This window comes from Schistocerca piceifrons, chromosome 9, assembly GCF_021461385.2.
Source record: "Schistocerca piceifrons isolate TAMUIC-IGC-003096 chromosome 9, iqSchPice1.1, whole genome shotgun sequence".
NCBI lineage: Eukaryota > Metazoa > Arthropoda > Insecta > Orthoptera > Acrididae > Schistocerca > Schistocerca piceifrons.
In genome coordinates, this window is record NC_060146.1 from 174,464,921 (window position 1) to 174,486,087 (window position 21,167).

The following is a 21,167-nucleotide window of genomic DNA, read 5'->3' on the forward strand; positions in this document are numbered from 1 at the left end:
TTATAAACTGTTCTGATCGAGGGTGCAGAGTCACCGTAATGTTTATCAAGCTTCTGTTTAGTCTCCTGAGGCGTTTTGCATTTCATAAAATAATGTTTAATCACCACACGAAATTCTTTTTCGTCCATTTTTTGACAATCACTCGACTCCCTTGATTCACACGAATGCCAAACACAAAGAAATAGACCAATATGGGTGAACCTTGTTGTGCGTTCTTTCCAAAGATGCTACTAACTAATCATGACCTCGATACGTGCCGGTGGTGCCGTCTCTCGGACTTTGCACGAACTTTTCAAACGCCCCTCGTATGTGTGTCCCACTCATGATTCCCCGTTTTTGGATCTTCCTGTCCAACTCATTCCATACTAGCTCGACTGGGTTACAGTTATGGGACTGGGGAGCCCATTCCATGTTCTTCAAAATTCTCTGAAACTCTAGAGATGTCACATAGTTCTGACACAAGCTGGACTCATGAATGTTTCGGGCCATTGTGTTTGTTCATTTTTCCATCTACCTTCACCAAATCTCCGACTTTATTCCCTCCAAAAGATCTCCATACCATCACAGTTGGAATTTATGGATTAATCTGCGCACGAATTGACGGCGTTTACTTCCAAATGTTTCCAACTTGGATTCATCGGTGAATAAGGGTCTTATCCAATCCCCTGCTGTCGAATAGTGGTGTGTCATAGCCCATAGCCCATAGCTTTTTTCTTCGTGTTAACCGGGCGCAACAATGGTTTCCTTGGTGCTAAATTAGCTGGAGGTTGTTTTCTGTTGTCTCATTGTTGACTCTCTTTTTGGAAACTGAATAATAGAGCTACACTCCTGGAAATGGAAAAAAGAACACATTGACACCGGTGTGTCAGACCCACCATACTTGCTCCGGACACTGCGAGAGGGCTGTACAAGCAATGATCACACGCACGGCACAGCGGACACACCAGGAACCGCGGTGTTGGCCGTCGAATGGCGCTAGCTGCGCAGCATTTGTGCACCGCCGCCGTCAGTGTCAGCCAGTTTGCCATGGCATACGGAGCTCCATCGCAGTCTTTAACACTGGTAGCATGCCGCGACAGTGTGGACGTGAACCGTATGTGCAGTTGACGGACTTTGAGCGAGGGCGTATAGTGGGCATGCGGGAGGCCGGGTGGACGTACCGCCGAATTGCCCAACACGTGGGGCGTGAGGTCGCCACAGTACATCGATGTTGTCGCCAGTGGTCGGTGGAAGGTGCACGTGCCCGTCGACCTGGGACCGGACCGCAGCGACGCACGGATGCACGCCAAGATCGTAGGATCCTACGCAGTGCCGTAGGGGACCGCACCGCCACTTCCCAGCAAATTAGGGACACTGTTGCTCCTGGGGTATCGGCGAGGACCATTCGCAACTGTCTCCATGAAGCTGGGCTACGGTCCCGCACACCGTTAGGCCGTCTTCCGCTCACGCCCCAACATCGTGCAGCCCGCCTCCAGTGGTGTCGCGACAGGCGTGAATGGAGGGACGAATGGAGACGTGTCGTCTTCAGCGATGAGAGTCGCTTCTGCCTTGGTGCCAATGATGGTCGTATGCGTGTTTGGCGCCGTGCAGGTGAGCGCCACAATCAGGACTGCATACGATTGAGGCACACAGGGCCAACACCCGGCATCATGGTGTGGGGAGCGATCTCCTACACTGGCCGTACACCACTGGTGATCGTCGAGGGGACACTGAATAGTGCACGGTACATCCAAACCGTCATCGAACCCATCGTTCTACCATTCCTAGACCGGCAAGGGAACTTGCTGTTCCAACAGGACAATGCACGTCCGCATGTATCCCGTGCCACCCAACGTGCTCTAGAAGGTGTAAGTCAACTACCCTGGCCAGCAAGATCTCCGGATCTGTCCCCCATTGAGCATGTTTGGGACTGGATGAAGCGTCGTCTCACGCGGTCTGCACGTCCAGCACGAACGCTGGTCCAACTGAGGCGCCAGGTGGAAATGGCATGGCAAGCCGTTCCACAGGACTACATCCAGCATCTCTACGATCGTCTCCATGGGAGAATAGCAGCCTGCATTGCTGCGAAAGGTGGATATACACTGTACTAGTGCCGACATTGTGCATGCTCTGTTGCCTGTGTCTATGTGCCTGTGGTTCTGTCAGTGTGATCATGTGATGTATCTGACCCCAGGAATGTGTCAATAAAGTTTCCCCTTCCTGGGACAATGAATTCACGGTGTTCTTATTTCAATTTCCAGGAGTGTAGTTCTATTTCTGAAACTAGCTGCAGTTTTGAGAAGTAGTTTATGTGACAGATTTAAGTGTATGTGCCATAACTGTCTCAATTTTACTGTCACAGATGAATGGTGCAAAGAATAAGGTATGTGCGTAGTGGGAATACTGTGTGAAGAAGATGATGTTCATACATTTGTTTGACTAGCTGTCACCTCTGCCACATTTTGTCCTACATTGATGATAGTATTTCAAATAAATGAAATTGTTGGTAACTTATGTAATCAGCATATTACGGTATTACGAAATAGTGATAGTAGTAATGATATTTTAAAAATAATTCAGTTTTGTGACCGAAACACGGTTGAATCCTTTTGTTTTTTATCGCTCAGAAAATTACATTTTACTCCATGGGGGTAATTAATGATGTAGAGTGGTTTAGCAGCTCCTCATAAGCCACAGATTTCTTGAGTCAGTGCTCAGCAGTGGTTGATGTGGTGTAAACAGCAACGCCACTAGACGCTGGATAGCTGGAAACGAATGATTTGGACCGCTGGATCACAGCTTACCTTGCGGCACAGCGATGGAAGTGTTTGGGTTTGGTGAATACCTAGAGAAGTGGGGTAGTTTCTCCCAAATTAAAGAGAGCACGAGGAACCAGGGACCGATGTATGCTAGGAGGCAGCTTCACGGATAGGATTCGATCGGAAGACATTGGGAGGAGGACAAACTGACGGACGTCCTTGAGAGAACTGTAAGGCTGAAGTGGCAGTGGGTCAGACACATGTGAGGTCACGGGCGAGTTGGGGCGCCCGGGAAGTATTGTATGTCCGGAGTTGGGGCGGCCGCACACGACGCTCGTCAAAGCCGCGGCGCGGCAGCAAACACGTGGTGGCGAACGTTAGCTTAGCAACCTCTAGATGCCGCACAACGACCGGTCCAGCTGCGTGGCTGGGAATTCCATTGTGACGCTGTGTTGATGAAGGAGACACGCCGGGAGTGCCAGAGACGGCGGACTTTGTGAAACCTTCTACATCTACGTCCATACTCCGCAAGCCACCTGACGGTGTGTGGCGGAGGGTACCTTCAGTACCTCTATCGGTTCTCCCTTCTATTCCAGTCTCGTATTGTTCGTGGAAAGAAGGACTGTCGGTATGCCTCTGTGTGGACTCTAATCTCTCTGGTTTTATCCTCATGGTCTCTTCGCGAGATATACGTAGGAGGGAGCAATATACTGCTTGACTCTTCGGTGAAGGTATGTTCTCGAAACTTCAATAAAAGCCCGTACCGAGCTACTGAGCGTCTCTCCTGCAGAGTCTTCCACTGGAGTTTATCTATCATCTCCGTAACGCTTTCGCGATTACTAAATGATCCTGTAACGAAGCGCGCTGCTCTCCGTTGGATCTTCTCTATCTCTTCTATCAACCCTATCTGGTACGGATCCCACACTGCTGAGCAGTATTCAAGCAGTGGGCGAACAAGCGTACTGTAACCTACTTCCTTTGTTTTCGGATTGCATTTCCTTAGGATTCTTCCAATGAATCTCAGTCTGGCATCTGCTTTACCGACGATCAACATTATATGATCATTCCATTTTAAATCACTCCTAATGCGTACTCCCAGATAATTTATGGTATTAACTGCTTCCAGTTGCTGACCTGCTATTTTGTAGCTAAATGATAAAGGATCTATCTTTCTGTATATTCGCAGCACATTACACTTGTCTACATTGAGATTCAATTGCCATTCCCGGCACCATGCGTCAATTCGCTGCAGATCCTCCTGCATTTCAATACAATTTTCCATTGTTACAACCTCTCGGTACACCACAGCATCATCCGCAAAAAGCCTCAGTGAACTTCCGATGTCATCCACCAGGTCATTTATGTATATTGTGAATAGCAACGGTCCTATGACACTCCCCTGCGGCACACCTGAAATCACTCTTACTTCGGAAGACTTCTCTCCATTGAGAATAACATGCTGCGTCCTGTTATCTAGGAACTTCTCAATCCAATCACACAATTGGTCTGATAGTCCATATGCTCTTACTTTGTTCATTAAACGACTGTGGGGAACTGTATCGAACGCCTTGCGGAAGTCAAGAAACACGGCATCTACCTGTGAACCCGTGTCTATGGCCCTCTGAGTCTCGTGGACGAATAGCGCGAGCTGGGTTTCACATGACCGTCTTTTTCGAAACCCATGCTGATTCCTACAGAGTAGATTTCTAGTCTCCAGAAAAGTCATTATACTCGAACACAATACGTGTTCCAAAATTCTGCAACTGATCGACGTTAGAGATATAGGTCTATAGTTCTGCACACATTTCACAGTTCCTATAGAAATTAATAGTAGCTAAATGAATCATGATACCTCAAAAAGAAACATGTACATTACTATTATTTGCACGACGATTCTGATGGTGTAATCAGATTTTCAATATCTCTATTAGTTTTAAGTTTAGTATCTGACGGTAAATTATACAAATAACACCCAGCAACGACTTTCCAAAATTTAACAGTCCATCAGATTTTGTCGATCGCTGTGTCTTTAGAAAGCTGTCAGTGTAAACCTAAATTGGTATGAATTACAGGCATGTAGCTTGAACAGTACATGAGTTATTGGAGGTCAAAGTGGCCGATTACTATCGATCGCGTCAGGCCATAAGTACTCCACAGTTACACGAAGAAACGGTAGTAGCATGCTCATAAATATAAGTTTGCATCTGTGTCTTTGTTTATATCCGATATATACTATTCATGAATAAATCGGTTAAATATTTACTCTATTTTAGAAAGCACGGAGACATTAGGCTACTGGCCTGCCTTTTGTTGCCATTCCTTTGATATATGTTTATTTAATTTGTTTATGTATTTAATAACGTGTGTTAGAGTGCGTTTATGGTCCAGCCGTAGGAATATTTATTTAATTTCAAGTATTTAAATGTAGATCCAGTATTTCGAATGTGTTTCATAATGTTTGTGAGTGGACGTTGGCTTGAAGACAGGGCGGGAGCGCTCTAGCCAATCACAGCGATCGGTTTCGAGAGAGGACAGGGTAGTGCTGTCAGTGCGGCAGTGCTGAACAGTACGGCACTGGACACGGGAAGTGCGGGGGCGGTATGGCGAGAGGGACGCATGGTCGCGAGAGAGACTGGGAGTGTAGAGCGGTTTGCGCTTGGTCGCGGCAGATAGAAATATTTCGTAGTGCTGATTTGTGCACTTGTGAGATTTCCGTGGCTCGTACAGTGAAGAGGTAGCGTGCGCTTAGAAATGAATATCTCGCGAGTTTTGTTGTTGCTCATAACTAATTACGTGCTGTAGGAATCTATTGTTTCCCGATTATTCAACTTACATTTTATTTAATTACTGGACCATCGACACCAATAAGTGTTTTGCAGAAATATAACGCTTTCTCAAAAGTACTTCTACTGTCGTACTAATCATTTAAAGTCGTTAAGATAGTACCTGCATATATTATTTAATTGCAATATTTCATTTATACATTTATATGTTACTTTCATAATTCGCAATTGCCAAGTGATAGAAACCTTCGACCATTCGATTCATGTGAGTATTCTTATCGTGTACTATAGACTCAGCAGTATTTGGCCTGTAATGCGGAATCTACGTACCCCAGTCCCTAGACAACGAAACCAGCAAAAACTTACAATATTGCAACGTTGAGTCGGAGGGAACGTAGTTGAGGGCCACCTCATTTAACTCATTGTCATTGTTTGAAAGCCCACACACATAGCTCGGCAAGCAGCAGGTTGACCCCTAAAATAGTTCACTGGAGACCATAAGACGACAAGAGAGGCACTGGAAGACACCAAAAGTGAAGTGTTGATGACGTGAAACTGGTGGCTGGAACGCGATGATAGCAGGTGGCTCAAAATCCAGGGCAATGGAAGAATTTGGAAGAGGCCTATATCCAGCAGTGGACTGAGATAGGCTGCAGAAGAAGAAGAAGAAGAAGAAGAAGAAGGTGTAAAGAACATTGTGTACTGCATGGAGTACAAGAACAGTTTGTAGACGATCACGGTGACAGTGCAACCTGTGATAAAGCAGCATCTGTGAGGCAACTGCTTGTGGACAACGACATTCGTGAACACAGTGGGAACACCTCAACTGTTCTCCAGACCCCATTGTCCAAAATCACTATTTATTCTGGTTTCGGCTCTTGGGGAAGAATTCAGACTCCTCACTTGTATTGTCCCCAGCAGAGTTCAAGACGTAGAATTGGCGTTACCGATACCGTTGTCCGCTAATAAGTGTTTAGAAACTTTTGATCAGTTATGGTACAGAAGTGGGGAAATATGTTTTCATTTTGTGCTGACTAATAACAAACAAACTTAAGATAAAGTTTTTGTCGGTTATTCAACCATTTCATATCACGTCAGACATATAAAACTGTGAACCTGCAACACTGGACAAAGTGACAAAAACGGGAATTTTTATCTTTGAAAAGAATTTTATTTGCTCGTCCACATCAACATTATGCCCTTCAAATTAGTCCCCATTAGATCTCATGCACTTATGCCAGTGCCTTTCCCAATTCCTGAGACACTTATGGAAGTCGGTCTTTGGGATAGCTTCCACGGTTTTTAATCTCAGCAGTGGGTTTTTAATCTCATCTGTGTTTGTAAAATGACGGCCTTTCAAAATTTTCTTTATTTGTGGAAATGGTTCAAATGGCTCTGAGGACTATGGGACTTAACATCTGAGGTCATCAGTCCCCTAGAACTTAGAACTACTTAAACCTAACTAACCTAAGGACATCACACACATCCATGCCCGAGGCAGGATTCGAACCTGCGACCGTAGCAGCATCGCGGATCCGGTCTGAAGCGCCTAGAACCGCTCGGCCACAGCTGCCGGCATTTGTAGAAACAGGAAAATGTCTCATGGGGGCACATCTGGAGAATATGGAGGCTGGGGCATTGCAGTATTTATTGTCTTTAGCCAAAAATTCACGGACAATCTACGATGTGTGAGCAGGTGCATTACCAACTTGCAAAATCCATGAATTGTTTCGTAGCAAATCAGGGCATTTTTTTCGGATTACTTGACGCAGATGGCGTTGAACCTAAGAGTAGTGCTCTTTAATAATCGTTCGACCCTGTGGGAAGAAGTCAGAGTGAGGGTTATCTTCACATTTGCCGTCCCTTGACAATCTTTCTTTGGTGCTGGCAGTGTGTTTTACTAGTTATTTACTTACTTTACGTGATCACGCCCAGAGGGACACGCGCAGTTACAAGGCTCTACTTCCACCGGATTCTGTATTTGTGCCATCTGTAACCAATCACCCTCCCCGCCGATCTGCAAGTCTTCATGGGTTACGTCTCTCCACCTTCTCATTGGTCTTCCTGGAGGTCTTCTGCCGTAGGGGAGAAAATCCATAGATTTCAAAGGCCACTGATGTTTATCTATCCGAGCAACATATTCTGCTCATACTAACTGCTCGTTTCTCACCAGGCGTCTATTGTAGATTTCATCCAGTTCACAATTATGCCGGGCTCTCCATTCTCCAGTGATCGAGTCTTGTACCAGACCATAAATGTTGCCTAAGACTTTTCGCTCGAAAACGATAAGATTATTTGAGTCTTTTTTCGGAGACTCCAAGTTTCGGGAAAAAAAAGTCCTACAGGTTGGATCAGTACAGATTACACCTAGGTATTTGAAATTATGAACCATTTTGTCTGATCGGATTCCGATCACCAGAGGCTTGAGAGGGTCTCTAGAGTAGACACGAGTCCTGCTCGTCAGCAGATACTCGCTCTTCGAATGAGTGACAAGGAGACTGATTCTGCTCGCTGCCACCTCCACACTGTTTTGGTAGTAGAGGCTACTATTTATTTTGCATAAAATTTGTCATATAATTTCTCCAGGATTGGGTTCAAAAGCCTCTGAGCACTGTGGGACTTATCTTCAGAAGTCATCATTTCCCTAGAACTTAGAACTACTTAAACCTAACTAACCTAAGGACATCACACACATCCATGCCTGAGGCAGGATTCGAACCTGCGACCATAGTGGTCGCTCGGCTCCAGACTGTAGCGCCCAGAACTGCTTGGCCACCTCGGCCGCCTCAGGATTGGGCAAATAAAAGTGGCCTGCAGAACAGATTTCCAGGGCACAAACAAACACAGCAGAGGAAAGGAAATACAATGCCAACCTGACTACAGCAGATGTTGAAAGTTACCACCATTCATCTCATGGCACTTCTGAGCCCTGGTCAGCAAACTGCTGAAGGCGGATCGAAGCTGAACTGCTGGAATTGCTGCAGTCTCATGCGGAATGTTCTGCTGCAGTTCTTGAAGGCTATGTGATTGTCGCGATACACCTTAGACTTGAGGGCTCCTCAGACAAAGGAATCGCACACTGGCAGGTCAGGTGAAGTGGGTGTCCAGCAAGGGCCGCGACCACACTGACCTCTGCTAACAACTCTGCCAGCCGCGAGGATTGTGTAAACGTGCTCCAAGGTTCGGCCGGCTGTAGGGGCAGTTGCTCCATGCTGTTGCAAGTAAATGTAGGTCTTTTCCTCCTCTGTTAACGCTGCCACTCGTCCGTGTCACATTTATTTGCCCCACCCTGTATTAAGTTTTGCAATATATCGGAATAAAGTGCAATATAGTTTTAGACTTATCAAATACTGCTCTTTGTGGGTGTTTTGTGAGAAAGAAAACAAGATTTACGAGTGGTGTAAGCCTTTCGAAGACGTCCCTGAGACACTGAAGATGACGAGCGCCCTAGATGCCACGGCACATAATCACCCAATCAAATCGAGGAAAAAACTAAAATACTTACTTGCATGTCTCAAGGAACACTCACTATTGACAATCCACATCCATATGAAATACCTTCAAATCAGTTCACTGACTGCGGGATCGACATCAGCCGTGCAAGGTATAAATCGCAGTCAGCGAATTACTTTCTAAATACACTCTAGCACCAAAAAAACAGGTCGCGCATCCGCATCGAAGGAACTATTCAAATGGGATGGAAATCTCTAGATGAGATGTACATGTACAGGGAAACGAACGTAGAATGAAGGCTTTCACGACGGGTGACATGGCAACCACCAAGTGAAGTTTTCGGATACTGAAGTTTTATCTACAACGTTAAATTACTATCCACGGCTATATAGAGAAGCTTTCGAAATTTATAAACATCACGATAATTTTAATAGGAAAGAGGAGGCTATGAAACTTAGCGATATATGGGCAGTGGCTCTACAAAATTGCTAACAATTTTTATCTTTGACAAGGTGGTAATCGATAGTCAACCTTATCTTTGCTATGGATTATCACTGCTCATCACGTGTCACCTGAACCACGCCCCCCTTTCTCACAATATATAAGCCACTCTCAGACACCCGACCATCCCCTCCGCAAGCGGATCCTGTACGATCTCATCCCCTTCCCCCACCTCCTCCTTTTCCTTGAAAGGATACGGATCCTGTACACCTCCCGCATACTCGATCCTCCTCACCCGCTCGTCTCCCCGATCCTCTCCCACCCCCGCCTGCTGCCGCACCTGTATTCCCACGTCCCGCCCAGTCTCCATCTCCCCACCCTCCTTACCCTCTCCAAAGGTGGCTTCCGTAAGCTCCCCTTCCCTGATGATGTCCTCCTCTCCTCCATCTACCCCTCCTACCAACTTTAACCCTCCCTCCCTCTTCCTGTATCTGTTCCTTTGGGCACCCTCCATCCCTCCCCTCCCCTTCTCCCCACTTCTCCCCCGGGCCTCCCCTCCCCTGTCCTTCTACTCCTCCTCCCCTCTCCTCAGCCATTGGCATCTCTGTTCTCCCCTCTCCACCCTCTCCACCCGCCCTCACCCTTCTTCCCCTCTTGGCAGGTCCCCGGACTCGCACACGCTACGTGGACTTTTGCGCGCCGGAGATCATCGCCATCTGTGTCTTGTGTGTGTGACGTCGTTTAGTGTTTTTAGTGTCCGCCGTCACGCTTCTCCGTTCACTTGTGCCATCGGATTCATCAGTGTTATGTGCGCCGTGTCAACGTGTTTTCAGTGTCTTTCTCGTCGAGTGTGAACGGCTCCGTGTTTTTTGTGTGGCTGTGACCACTATTTTTTGCCCGTCACTCTGTTCTTTTTCATTCTCCATTCTTGTACTGTGATTGTCAACTCTATGGCTGAAGAGCGGCGTAGCATGGCGCTGCCAGCCCCCTGATTGTTCAGGTGTTAAAATGACAATAAAGTAAAAAAAAAAAAAAACACCCGACCAGTCAGTCGGCAAGACTCAGCGGAGCAGTGCCTCTGAGGAAGTCCAGCGCAGTCCTGGACGAAACGTAAGGAGCAGAAAAGTTCTTGGACCACGACCTCACATCCCGGAAAGTATATCAACAGCCAGGCAAACGAATGATTAGAATTTCTGCTAAAGTGGATCAATTATTCACGAGAAACACCTTCACAAATTCAGCAAGTCAGTAACGTGTTGGTTAACCTCTTGCCCTTATGGAAGCAGTTATCCGGCTTGTTGCTGACTCATAGTGTAGCTGGATGGCCTCCATAGGGATATCGTGCCCAAGCCTGTCCTACTGGCGCGATACATCGTCAAAAAGCCCTAGGTGGTTGGACGGCACTGCCCATAGCGATCCAGACGTTCTCCGTTGGGGAGAGATCGGTCGACGTAGCTGGCCGGTAGAGGTTGGCAAGCAGCAAGACCAGCAGCAGAAACTCTCGCCGTGTGTGTGGGTGGACGTTACCTAGCCGAAATATAAGTCCAGGATGGTGTCACGTATTATTATGTTTGTCCGCAGCTCGTGGTCGTGCGGTAGCGTTCTCGCTTCCCGCGCCCGGGTTCCCGGGTTCGATTCCCGACGGGGTCAGGGATTTTCTCTGCCTCGTGATGACTGGGTGTTGTGTGATGTCCTTAGGTTAGTTAAGTTTAAGTAGTTCTAAGTTCTAGGGGACTGATGACCATAGATGTTAAGTCCCATAGTGCTCAGAGCCATTTGAACCATTTATTACTATGTTTACGACGTTTCTCATCGAGCCATATACGTTATCTTGCATTTCTAGCTGCTTCTCTCACACTAATAATGATAAAAATTCAGAAATTCAGGTTCGCCGCCAGCCCAAGCCCTTCCTAACCATTTAGAAAAAATGGATCTGGAAAATTATTAGTTTAATTACTTTAATCATTTAATTAAAAGTACGCAAATTTCTTTAAGCGGCCTGATAAATAGCACTCCATGTCGTGCATGAAGCAACTTGATTAATTCAGGATTGGAAATCGGAGTAAGGAGGTAAGATCGACACCAAAGAATATATCTTTCACGTAGATTACTTATTGTAATTAAATTTGGTTGCACATCCTAACTACACATAACTGGTGCCTGACTAGAAACATTTAAGTAAGAATTAGTGAGAATGAAACAGAGCACAATTTAACTACAGCAAGAAGAAACACAGAAGACGGGGGTGGGAGACAATTATACTATCATCTCCTTTGCATTAATACTATAAAAATATCTAAGCGAGATTTGCACTACAATTCTACTCATGCGCTATTCTGGACAGAGGTTTAACCAATACACGAGGCTGTGCGATAATTATTTAACATACTAACTGCGTTTGGTGCTTGCAAACGGCCGAACTAGAGCACGTGGTCCATTAGGGATCAAACTGTTGTGCTGCTTTGTAGAAAGCGCACGAAAGAACAGAAAAAATGGTTCAAATGGCTCTGAGCACTATGGGACTTAACTGCTGTGGTCATCAGTCCCCTAGAACTAAGAACTACTTAAACCTAACTAGCCTAAGGACATCACACACATCCATGCCCGAGGCAGGATTAGAACCTGCGACCGTAGCGGCCACGCGGTTCCAGACTGAAGCGCCTTTAACCGCACGGCCACTCCGGCCGGCGAGAGAACAGATATTCTTGCAGAAATTGTGGCTCATTAAGCAAGCAAACTGTTAAAATAAAGCCTATTGCGGTGCCGTGGTGAACCAGAAGGGTCATTGATTACCAAACACGTGGCACAAAATCGACACACAAAGACAAGAGCAATTTCCACAAAATATAAGATTAAAAACCATTAAAAAAAATAACTCGCTTCACACGCTTCAGTTAAGCTCAAATTCTTAAGTATTCCACCAGTTAAACATAACGAAGTCCTAACTCAACCTGAGTCCTATCACCTGAAACCCCCCTTAAGAGCTACGATCCGTACTCACCAAGCGTTCACCGAAGAGTGCCCCTTTCTCTTTCGAGATTACCTAGCTCCCCGTGCAGCGGAAGCTACCAGAGGGGTAGCCCTCCGTCACCAACCTCACACACAAAAACAGCCTTCGACTAAGATGGGTAAACCTCTCTGTTCAGGTATTGGAAACCTAAGTCGGTCATCCTGTGCTCTCCTTTGAACGAGAAGCAACATTGTCTGCTCCCAGCAGACGATCACCAATTCAGCGATTCCCACAAAACAAAACCGAAACCCACATTAAAACACACGTGTAATAATCAATAGGCCTTATTTGAGTGCTCAGTCTTTCTGGAAGAGTTCATGAATTGAGCTAAAATCAGGTAGTAAAATGAATACGTTGTACCGAATTCGACAAGCGTCTTATGAAACGACTTCACAGAGACGTTTCATCGGCTTGCCATGAAGACAGCAGAACAGGGAGTAGAACATGATAGACGTACTGCTGGGCTGTAAGGGTGGCTTGGATGACGACCAAAGGTGTCCTGTGAAAGGAAATGGCACTTCGGACCATCACTCTTGGTTGTCAGGTGACAGGCTGGTATTCCACCGCTGTCCAGGGGGTCTCAAGACACGTCTTTGACTTGAAATTTCATTGACTAGAGTGGAATTACCTTCAGTGGTGAGTCCCGCTTTGAGCTGAGGCCTGACGACCAGCAAAGACATGCCTCGAGACGCCCCAGACAGCAGTGGGAAGCCAACCTGAATATCGACCACCATACGGTCCAACAACCAGGAGTGATCATCTGGTGTGCCATTTCCTCTCATAGCAGGACCTCTTTGGTTGTAATCTAGGCACTCTTAGAACACAGCGATACGTCGACGACATTCTTCGCCCCGATTTGTTGCCCTTCACAGGAAGCCATCCTGGGCTTACTTTTGCAAGATAACACCCGACCGCAGACGGCGAGAGTTTCTCTACTGGTTGTCCTCTGGTTTGCTGCAACCATAACTTGGCCAGCGAACTTGAGAGCATTTCGAGCATTGTGTACAGGACCCTCCAGTCAGCCTGTGCTTTTGACGATGTTAAGGTGCCAGCTGGACACAATTTTGGCACGATATTCCTCATGACATCCAACAACTCTATCAGTCAGTCCAAGCCGAATAGCTGCTTGCATAAGGGGCAAAACATTATTGACTTGCTCAATTTGCCTGAAACTGTAATCATTTGTTTGTCTGTAGATGTACATCTCATCTAGCTATTTCCGTTCCATTCGGATGATTTCTTCATGTGGCGCCCTTCTTTTTTTATCTTAGAGTGTATCTTGTGCAGCTGTTGTTCATCAACAGAATCTGTTCTATCAAACCTACAAGTAATTATTGCAACTGATGCAGGCATATGACGATAACAACATTGGTCTTAATTCGTTGTTTCTCATTCTCCCTGTTGCTGTAATGGAAGTAATGTTGCGGGCATCAGGTGATACATTTAGTGGACTGTGATTTACGGATGTTGAAAGTGTGATGTATAGATGTCTGCGGTGGTCCAGGGATCGTGCTCTGGTAGCCGAAGTGGTTACGCTGACCGCTTGCCATAAGCGGGAAATCCGAGTTTAAGTCCCAGTACGGCACAAATTTTCATATGTCACTATTGAGTGATAGATACGCGGGTAATCCCAAAAGTAAGGTCTATTTTTTTATAAGTACATAGACCTGTTTATTTTTACAATGGTTTACATCAGTTTACAACTTCAGCATTTAGCTATTTTTCGACATAATCACCATTTCTGTCGATGCATTTTTGTGGACGCTGTGGCAGTTTTTGTATGCCCATGTCACACCAGCTCGCCGCCGTGCTGTTCAGAAAGTTATGAACCTCTCCTTTCACCTCATCGTTGGAGCTGAATCGCTTTCCAGCCAAATGTTGTTTTAACCTAGGGAACAGGTGATAGTCACTGGGCACCAAGTCAGGACTATAGGATGGGTGGGTGATTGTGTTCCACTGTACGCCCTTGCTCAAAATTCCTCTTCTCCCGTTCTGAATTGCCCGTTTGAGTTTTATCAGAGTCTCACAGTATCTGTCAGCGTTAATTGTGGTCCCAGCGATTCAGCTCCAACGAAGGAGGTGAAAGAAGAGGTTCATCACTTTCTAAACAGCATGACGGCGAGCTGGTATGACATGGGCATACAAAAACTGCCACAGCATCTACCAAAATGCATCGATAGAAATGGTGATTATGTCGAAAAATAGCTAAATGTTCAAGCTGTTAACTGATGTAAACCATTGTAGAAATAAACAAGTCTATGTACTTATACAAAAATAGGAGACCTTACTTTTGGGATTACCCTCGTATATGACAAATACAGCTGATGTCAAAGAATTCGAAAGCAAAGAATTAATATTGAAGTAAATTTAAAATAAATGGTTGTGAAAAATTACCCCATCACAACCAAAGAAGTCATTGTTGATAAATCTATATCAACTGGCTCATCCCATGAATTGTTCTCGGATGTTTCGCGTACGAAACGTGTGACAGGAAAATTTGTTTCAAAATTACTCAATTTCGGACAAAACTGCGGTGAACACAAGTTGCTCTGCAGTCGCTAGATTAAGCGAACAACGATGTAGAACTTATTAATCTTGTCATAACAAGTGATGAAAGATGTGTTTACGGTTATAACGTTGAAACTAAGACAATAACTTTATCTTGGAACTCTTCCACTTGGTCCGTGCTTGCACAGAAAAACAACAATATGGGAATTGTGAATCCGCCTTGATGCAAAAAGCTTTTAGTTATTTATTTACTTATTTATTTCCCAAGCTAGTTTCAGCGACAAATGTCACCATCACCAGTGGGTTCTTTAAAACATAAAGAAAATAGCATAGTTATAAAGCACTATAATGCATTATTACATTTGCACTGTTTGTTTTTTAAATATTGTATTTAAGGATACTTTCATACTACCTTATTTATTGCACGTAACAACACGGTTATAAGAATTGTTGTCGCTGTTTGCAGCATATTTTCAGTGCTTTTTCTGTTGCTGCTTTTCTCCGTATACATCATGTCATCTGCATGTTTTAGATTTAAGGGGGGTAGGACGTCAAACGGGCTGACTTGGAGCAGGAGAGGCACCACAGGACATTTTAATTTCCACTGTCTATACTTTTTCAAACAAATTCACAAAACTTTGTCAGCATGACCAGGATGGATTCAGGATTCACGCTCATAGCAGTGGAAGTTCTAAACCATAATAAAATTTTTTTTTTCATGTGATATTTCAGCATTTTTTCACTTACTATTGGCTACATTTGTTGCTATAGGTACACTTTCCTTCAAAAGTAAGAGACATTCTTCGACGAATTTTGCACAGCATACAAACCATTATTTAATTTATGAAAAAATGTTTAGAAAAAACTCAAATTTTATTGTTAATTGTCTCAATTTTTACCAAAGTTTTTAATAGATTTTGGAAAAATCTAAAGTTTCATACATCTGTAAGTATTATTTGTACGCTGTGCAAAATTTACCGAAGAATGTCTCAAACTTATGAAGAAAAGTGTACGTGTAGCAACAAATGCAGCCAATAGATGAAATTTCACATGAAAAAAAATGTATTTTGCTATGTTTTTGAACTTCTGCGAGTGTGAATCCTGAATCCTTCCTGACAAAGTTTTAGGAATTTATTTGTAAAAGTATAGACAATGGAAATTAAAATGTCCTGTGATGCCTCTCCTGCTCCAAGTCGGCCTGTTTGACGTCTTGCTCTCCTTAAAGACCCCACTGACGATGGCTATATTTGTAGCTAAAACTAGTTTGGGGAATAAATAAGTAAATAAATAACAAAAAGTGTTTTGCATCGAGGCTGCTTCACAATTCCCACATTCTTGTCGAAAGTAAGGTTAAACGTTTCAGAACAAACGTTCTGGACCGCCAAGACCAAAGAAATTAGTTTTAGCGACGATGTCGAAAGGTCAGTAAGAAGAACTGCTTTCGAGTTCAGCGCCGTTTACTTAAAGAAATCTGAAAAAATTCCCGCATTTGGGGCGAATCAATATTTATGGCATCTTCACCACGGTAAATACACATGCTCACACTTCGTTGCTTGTTCGCGAATTTTTGGCCAGGACAATACAGTAGTGATGTCCCAGCCTCTGTACTAGCCAGACATGACCCCGTTTTACATTTTTCTTTTTCCAAAAATAAAGAAAACCCTGAACGCCCGTCGATATTCAAGCACAGATAAGATTAAAAAAGTGTTGCCGACAGAGCTAAAGGAAGAGCCAAAGGTCGACATCGAGAAGTTTTTTGGGGTGTTGTAAAAAGCGCTGGTATAAGTGCATACTATGTAATGGGGACTATTTTCAAGGAGGTAACGTTGATGTAGACGACCTATTAGACACTTATTCGACTAAGTTGCTAGTGATGCTCTGCGTAAGTTTCAGTTAGACGTAAAGCCATTGTTTTAAGGGAACCATTGCTACCTGCAGGTACCCCGAACACTTCAACGAGAGGTGCACCGTCGTTGGTTTTGGTTTGCGAGGCAAAGACCTGAAGCCAGAGACTGGGATCCAGAAGGGAGCCAGCTTCATGATGGAACCCGGACCCAACTGCAGGTTTCCTGGTATCGACGTAAGTATCACTTCATCTTCATACACCGGGGGTGTTGTCGAATTGCTATGAGCCTTAGAACAACCTTCCTCTGTTCTTTGATCACATTTCTCCACTCAAATTAATTACATACTTCATCTAATAACAAGCACAACAAAACTGCGTAATGCAAAGAGCAAGCGAGAAAATAGAAACACGGAATTAATCAGGGAAGAACCGTAGATATAAACGCCCAGGGCAGTAGTGTAAGGTGCTTAAACAGACTAATCCAGAGGAAATGAACCTTAAATTCAAAAAATTATTACGTAAAACATTTACGAAACTAATTATAAATGGAAGCTCATGAAATTAAATCATTCCAACAATGCACTCAAGGAATGATTCTCGTTGCTGGAGCTACCAGTTTTGGGCCCTCACTGAATGCCAAAACTGGCTGCCTGAGACCAGCTGTACAGAGCAGTTTACAACAATATGGAAAGAAATTTCTGCAACACGCATAAAATACAACAGTTAACACACAAGAAATATTTTAGTAACCGTCTACCTTTATACACTGAAGAATCAGAGAAACTGGAACCCCTGCCTGGTATCCTGTAGGGTTCCAGCTAGCACACGGAAGTGCGCGACGTGGCGTAGACTCGACTAATATCGGAAGTAGTGCTGGAGGGAACACACCATCGATCCAGCAGGGCTGTCCAGAAATCCGTAAGAGTGCGAGGGGCTGGAGATCTCTTCTGAACATCACGTTGCAAGGCATCACAGATATGCTCAATAATGTTCATACCTGGGGAGTTTGGTGGCCAGCGGAAGTGTTCAAACTCAGAAGAGCGTTCCTGGGGCCACTCTGTAGCAGCTCTGTACTTGTGGGGTGTCGCATTGTCCTGCTGGAATTGCTCAAATCCGTCGGAATTCGCAGTGGACATTAATGGATGCAGGTGATCAGACAGGATGCTTACGTACGTGTCACCTGTCAGAGTCGTATTTAGACATATGAGGGATCACATATCACTCCAGCTGCACACGTCCCACGTCATTGCAGAGCCTCCACCGGCTTGAACAGTCCCCTGCTGTCATGCAGAGTCCATGGATTCATGAGGTTGTCTCCATACCCGTACACGTCCATCCGCTCCATACAATTTCAAATGAGACTCGTTCGACCACGCAACATATTTCCAGTCATCAACAATCCAATGTCGGTGCTGACGGGCCCAGACGACGCGTAAAGATTTGTGTCACGCAGTCATCAAAGATACTCGAGTGGGACTTCGCCTCCGAAAGTCCATAACGATGACGTCTCGTTGAATGGTTCGTACTCTAATAATTGTTGATAGCTCAGCATTGAAATCTGCAGCAATTTGCGGAAGGGTTGGATTTCTGTCACGTTGAACGATCCTCTTTAGTCATCGTTGGTCCCGTTCTTGCAGGATGTTTTTCCGGTCGCAGCGATGGTGGAGATTTGATGTCTTACAGGATTCTTAATATTCACAGTACACTCCTGAAATGTTCGTACGGGAAAATCCCCACTTCATTGCTGCCTCGGAGATACTGTGTGCCATCGCTCGTGCGCCGACTGTAACACCACGTTCAGACTCACTTAAATCTGTATCAGCCGTAACCGATCTTACAACTGCTGACACACTTGTTGCCTTATACAGGCGTTGCCTACCGCAGCACTGTATTCAGCCTATTTACATATCACTGCATTTGAATACGCAAGCCTATACCAGTTTCTTTGGCGCTTCAGTGTATTAAACACCCTTTAAAAGATAATCCACCAGAGCTTGGGACTGTATACGACTTCTAACCACCAAATGGATATACACTACTGGCCATTAAAATTGCTACACCATGAAGATTGCTACAGACGCGAAATTTAACCAACAGGAAGAGGATGCTCTGATATGCAAATGATTAGCTTTTCAGAGCATTCACACATTGTTGGAGACGGTGTCGACACCTACAACGTGTTGACATGAGGAAAGTTTCCAACCGATTTTTCATACACAAACAGCAGATCACCGGCGTTGCCTGGTAAAACGTTGTTGTGATGACTCGTGAAAGGAGGAGAAATGCGTACCATCACGTTTCCGACTTTGATAAAGGTCGGATTGTAGCCTATCGCGATTGCGGTTTATCGTGTCGCGACATTACTACTCGCGTTGGTCGAGATCCAATGACTGTTAGCAGAATATGGAATCGGTGGGTTCAGGAGTGTAATACGGAACGCCGTGCTGGATCCCAACGGCCTCGTATCACTAGCAGTCGAGATGACAGGCATCTTATGCGCATGGCTGTAACGGATCGTGCAGCCACGTCTCGATCCCTGAGTCAACAAATGGGGACGTTTGCAAGACAACAACCATCTGCACGAACAGTTCGACGACGTTTGCAGCATCATGGACTATCTGCTCGGAGACCTTGGCTGCGGTTACCCTTGACGCTGCATCACAGACAGGAGCGCCTGCGATGGTGTACTCAACGACGAACCTGGGTGCACGAATGGCAAAACGTCATTTTTTCGGATGAATCCAGGTTCTGTTTACAGCATCATGATGGTCGCATCCGTGTTTGGCGACATCGCGGTGAACGCACATTGGAATCGTGTATTCGCCATCGCCATACTGGCGTATCACCCGGCGTGATGGTATGGGGTGCCATTGGTTACACGTCTCGGTCACCTCTTGTTTGCACTGACGGCACTTTGAACAGTGGACGTTACATTTCAGATGTGTTACGATCCGTGGCTCTACCCTTCATTCGATCCCTGCGAAACCCTACATTTCAGCAGGATAATGCACGACCGCATGTTGCCTTTCTGGATACAGAAAATGTTCGACTGCTGCCCTGGCGAGCACATTCTCCAGATCTCTCACCAATTGAAAACGTCTGGTCAATGGTGGCCGAACAACTGGCACGTCACAATACGCCAGTCACTACTCTTGATGAACTGTGGTATCGTGTTGAAGCTGCATGGGCAGCTGTACCTTCTAACAACCCTACCACAACAAAGGTCAAAAATTAATTATGATTGTAGTGTTGCTCACGCTGCTAAATATTGCATTTTCGGGCAACAACAAAGTTATACTATGTGGCAAGTGTCATTAGAGCACAATTAATAAAGTCATTTCTTGAAATAATGGATAAACTAGGCACTCATCTTTTCGGGTTTCCCACGCTGGTCTCGTTGTGAACTCATGGCTCAATCGTCGAAAATCTAGGTGGTGAAGATTCCAAGCTCGGATGCAAAGAGGCCTAGGTGTTATTCTGCGATATTCAAAAGTTTTACAGATGTGTTTCATAAACCATTGTTGAAGATTAAACTTTTGCAAGTTAGGACAACGGTGATGTAAAAAAGTAATCAGCTCTCCGAATTTAAGTTACACTTCTTTTTTATTACTTTTGTTGCAATATTACGTAACTCGTTGCAAAACATCACTTCACAATATAAAACATACTTGAAAATATCTTACTCACTGTTAAAGTTCACGTTTCATAAACTGATTACAATTTGCGTCTTTTGAACATGACGACCAAGACTTGACTCTCTAATAACCGCTTACGCGCCCAAAAATCAGAGTTACAAGTACGTCAATGATCATAGTGACAAAAGAAAGAATACACATAAGAAAAATATCATTGCAATATATACATATCGATGTATCGAAGTACCTCTACGTTAATGCAATCAAAATCTGAATGTTGTCACAGAAATATGTTAACTATTTTACAGAAACACAGTAGAATGTTGCTGGTATCGAGAGGTTGAGGTGAGGTGCCGTAATGGTTACGTAAGTCAAGTACCATTACAACGTGTACACGCCGTCCAAGCTCTGTTTGACTCAATGCCCAGGCGTACCAAGGCCGTTATTACGGCCAGAGGTGGTTGTTCTGGGTACTGATTTCTCAGGATCTATGCACCCAAATTGCGTGAAAATGTAATCACATGTCAGTTCTAGTATAATGTATTTGTCAGTTTATCATCTGCATTTCTTCTTGATGTAGCAATTTTAATGGGCAGTAGTGTATAATTAGCATCACTATAACACGACAAAAATATAGATTGTCCAAAGGTGTAGAGATCAGCTTGAAATTAAAAAAAAATGTTTTATCTGTAAAGCAAATGAAACTTTAAACCAAAGTGGCAAGTACAGCAATTAAAATTGGGAAGCTTGAAG

At 44.6% G+C, this 21,167-nt stretch overlaps 1 protein-coding gene across 1 annotated transcript in view; it reads left to right on the forward strand.

Annotated features, from left to right (window-relative positions):
* Nucleotides 1-21,167, forward strand: part of LOC124716823 (serine protease ami-like) — a 51,123-nt gene that overhangs the window by 22,894 nt on the left and 7,062 nt on the right. Inside the window, exon 3 of the mRNA XM_047243376.1 lies at nt 16,872-17,013. Within this exon, the coding sequence (XP_047099332.1) occupies nt 16,872-17,013 (142 nt within the window). The remainder of the gene's footprint in view (nt 1-16,871; nt 17,014-21,167) is intronic.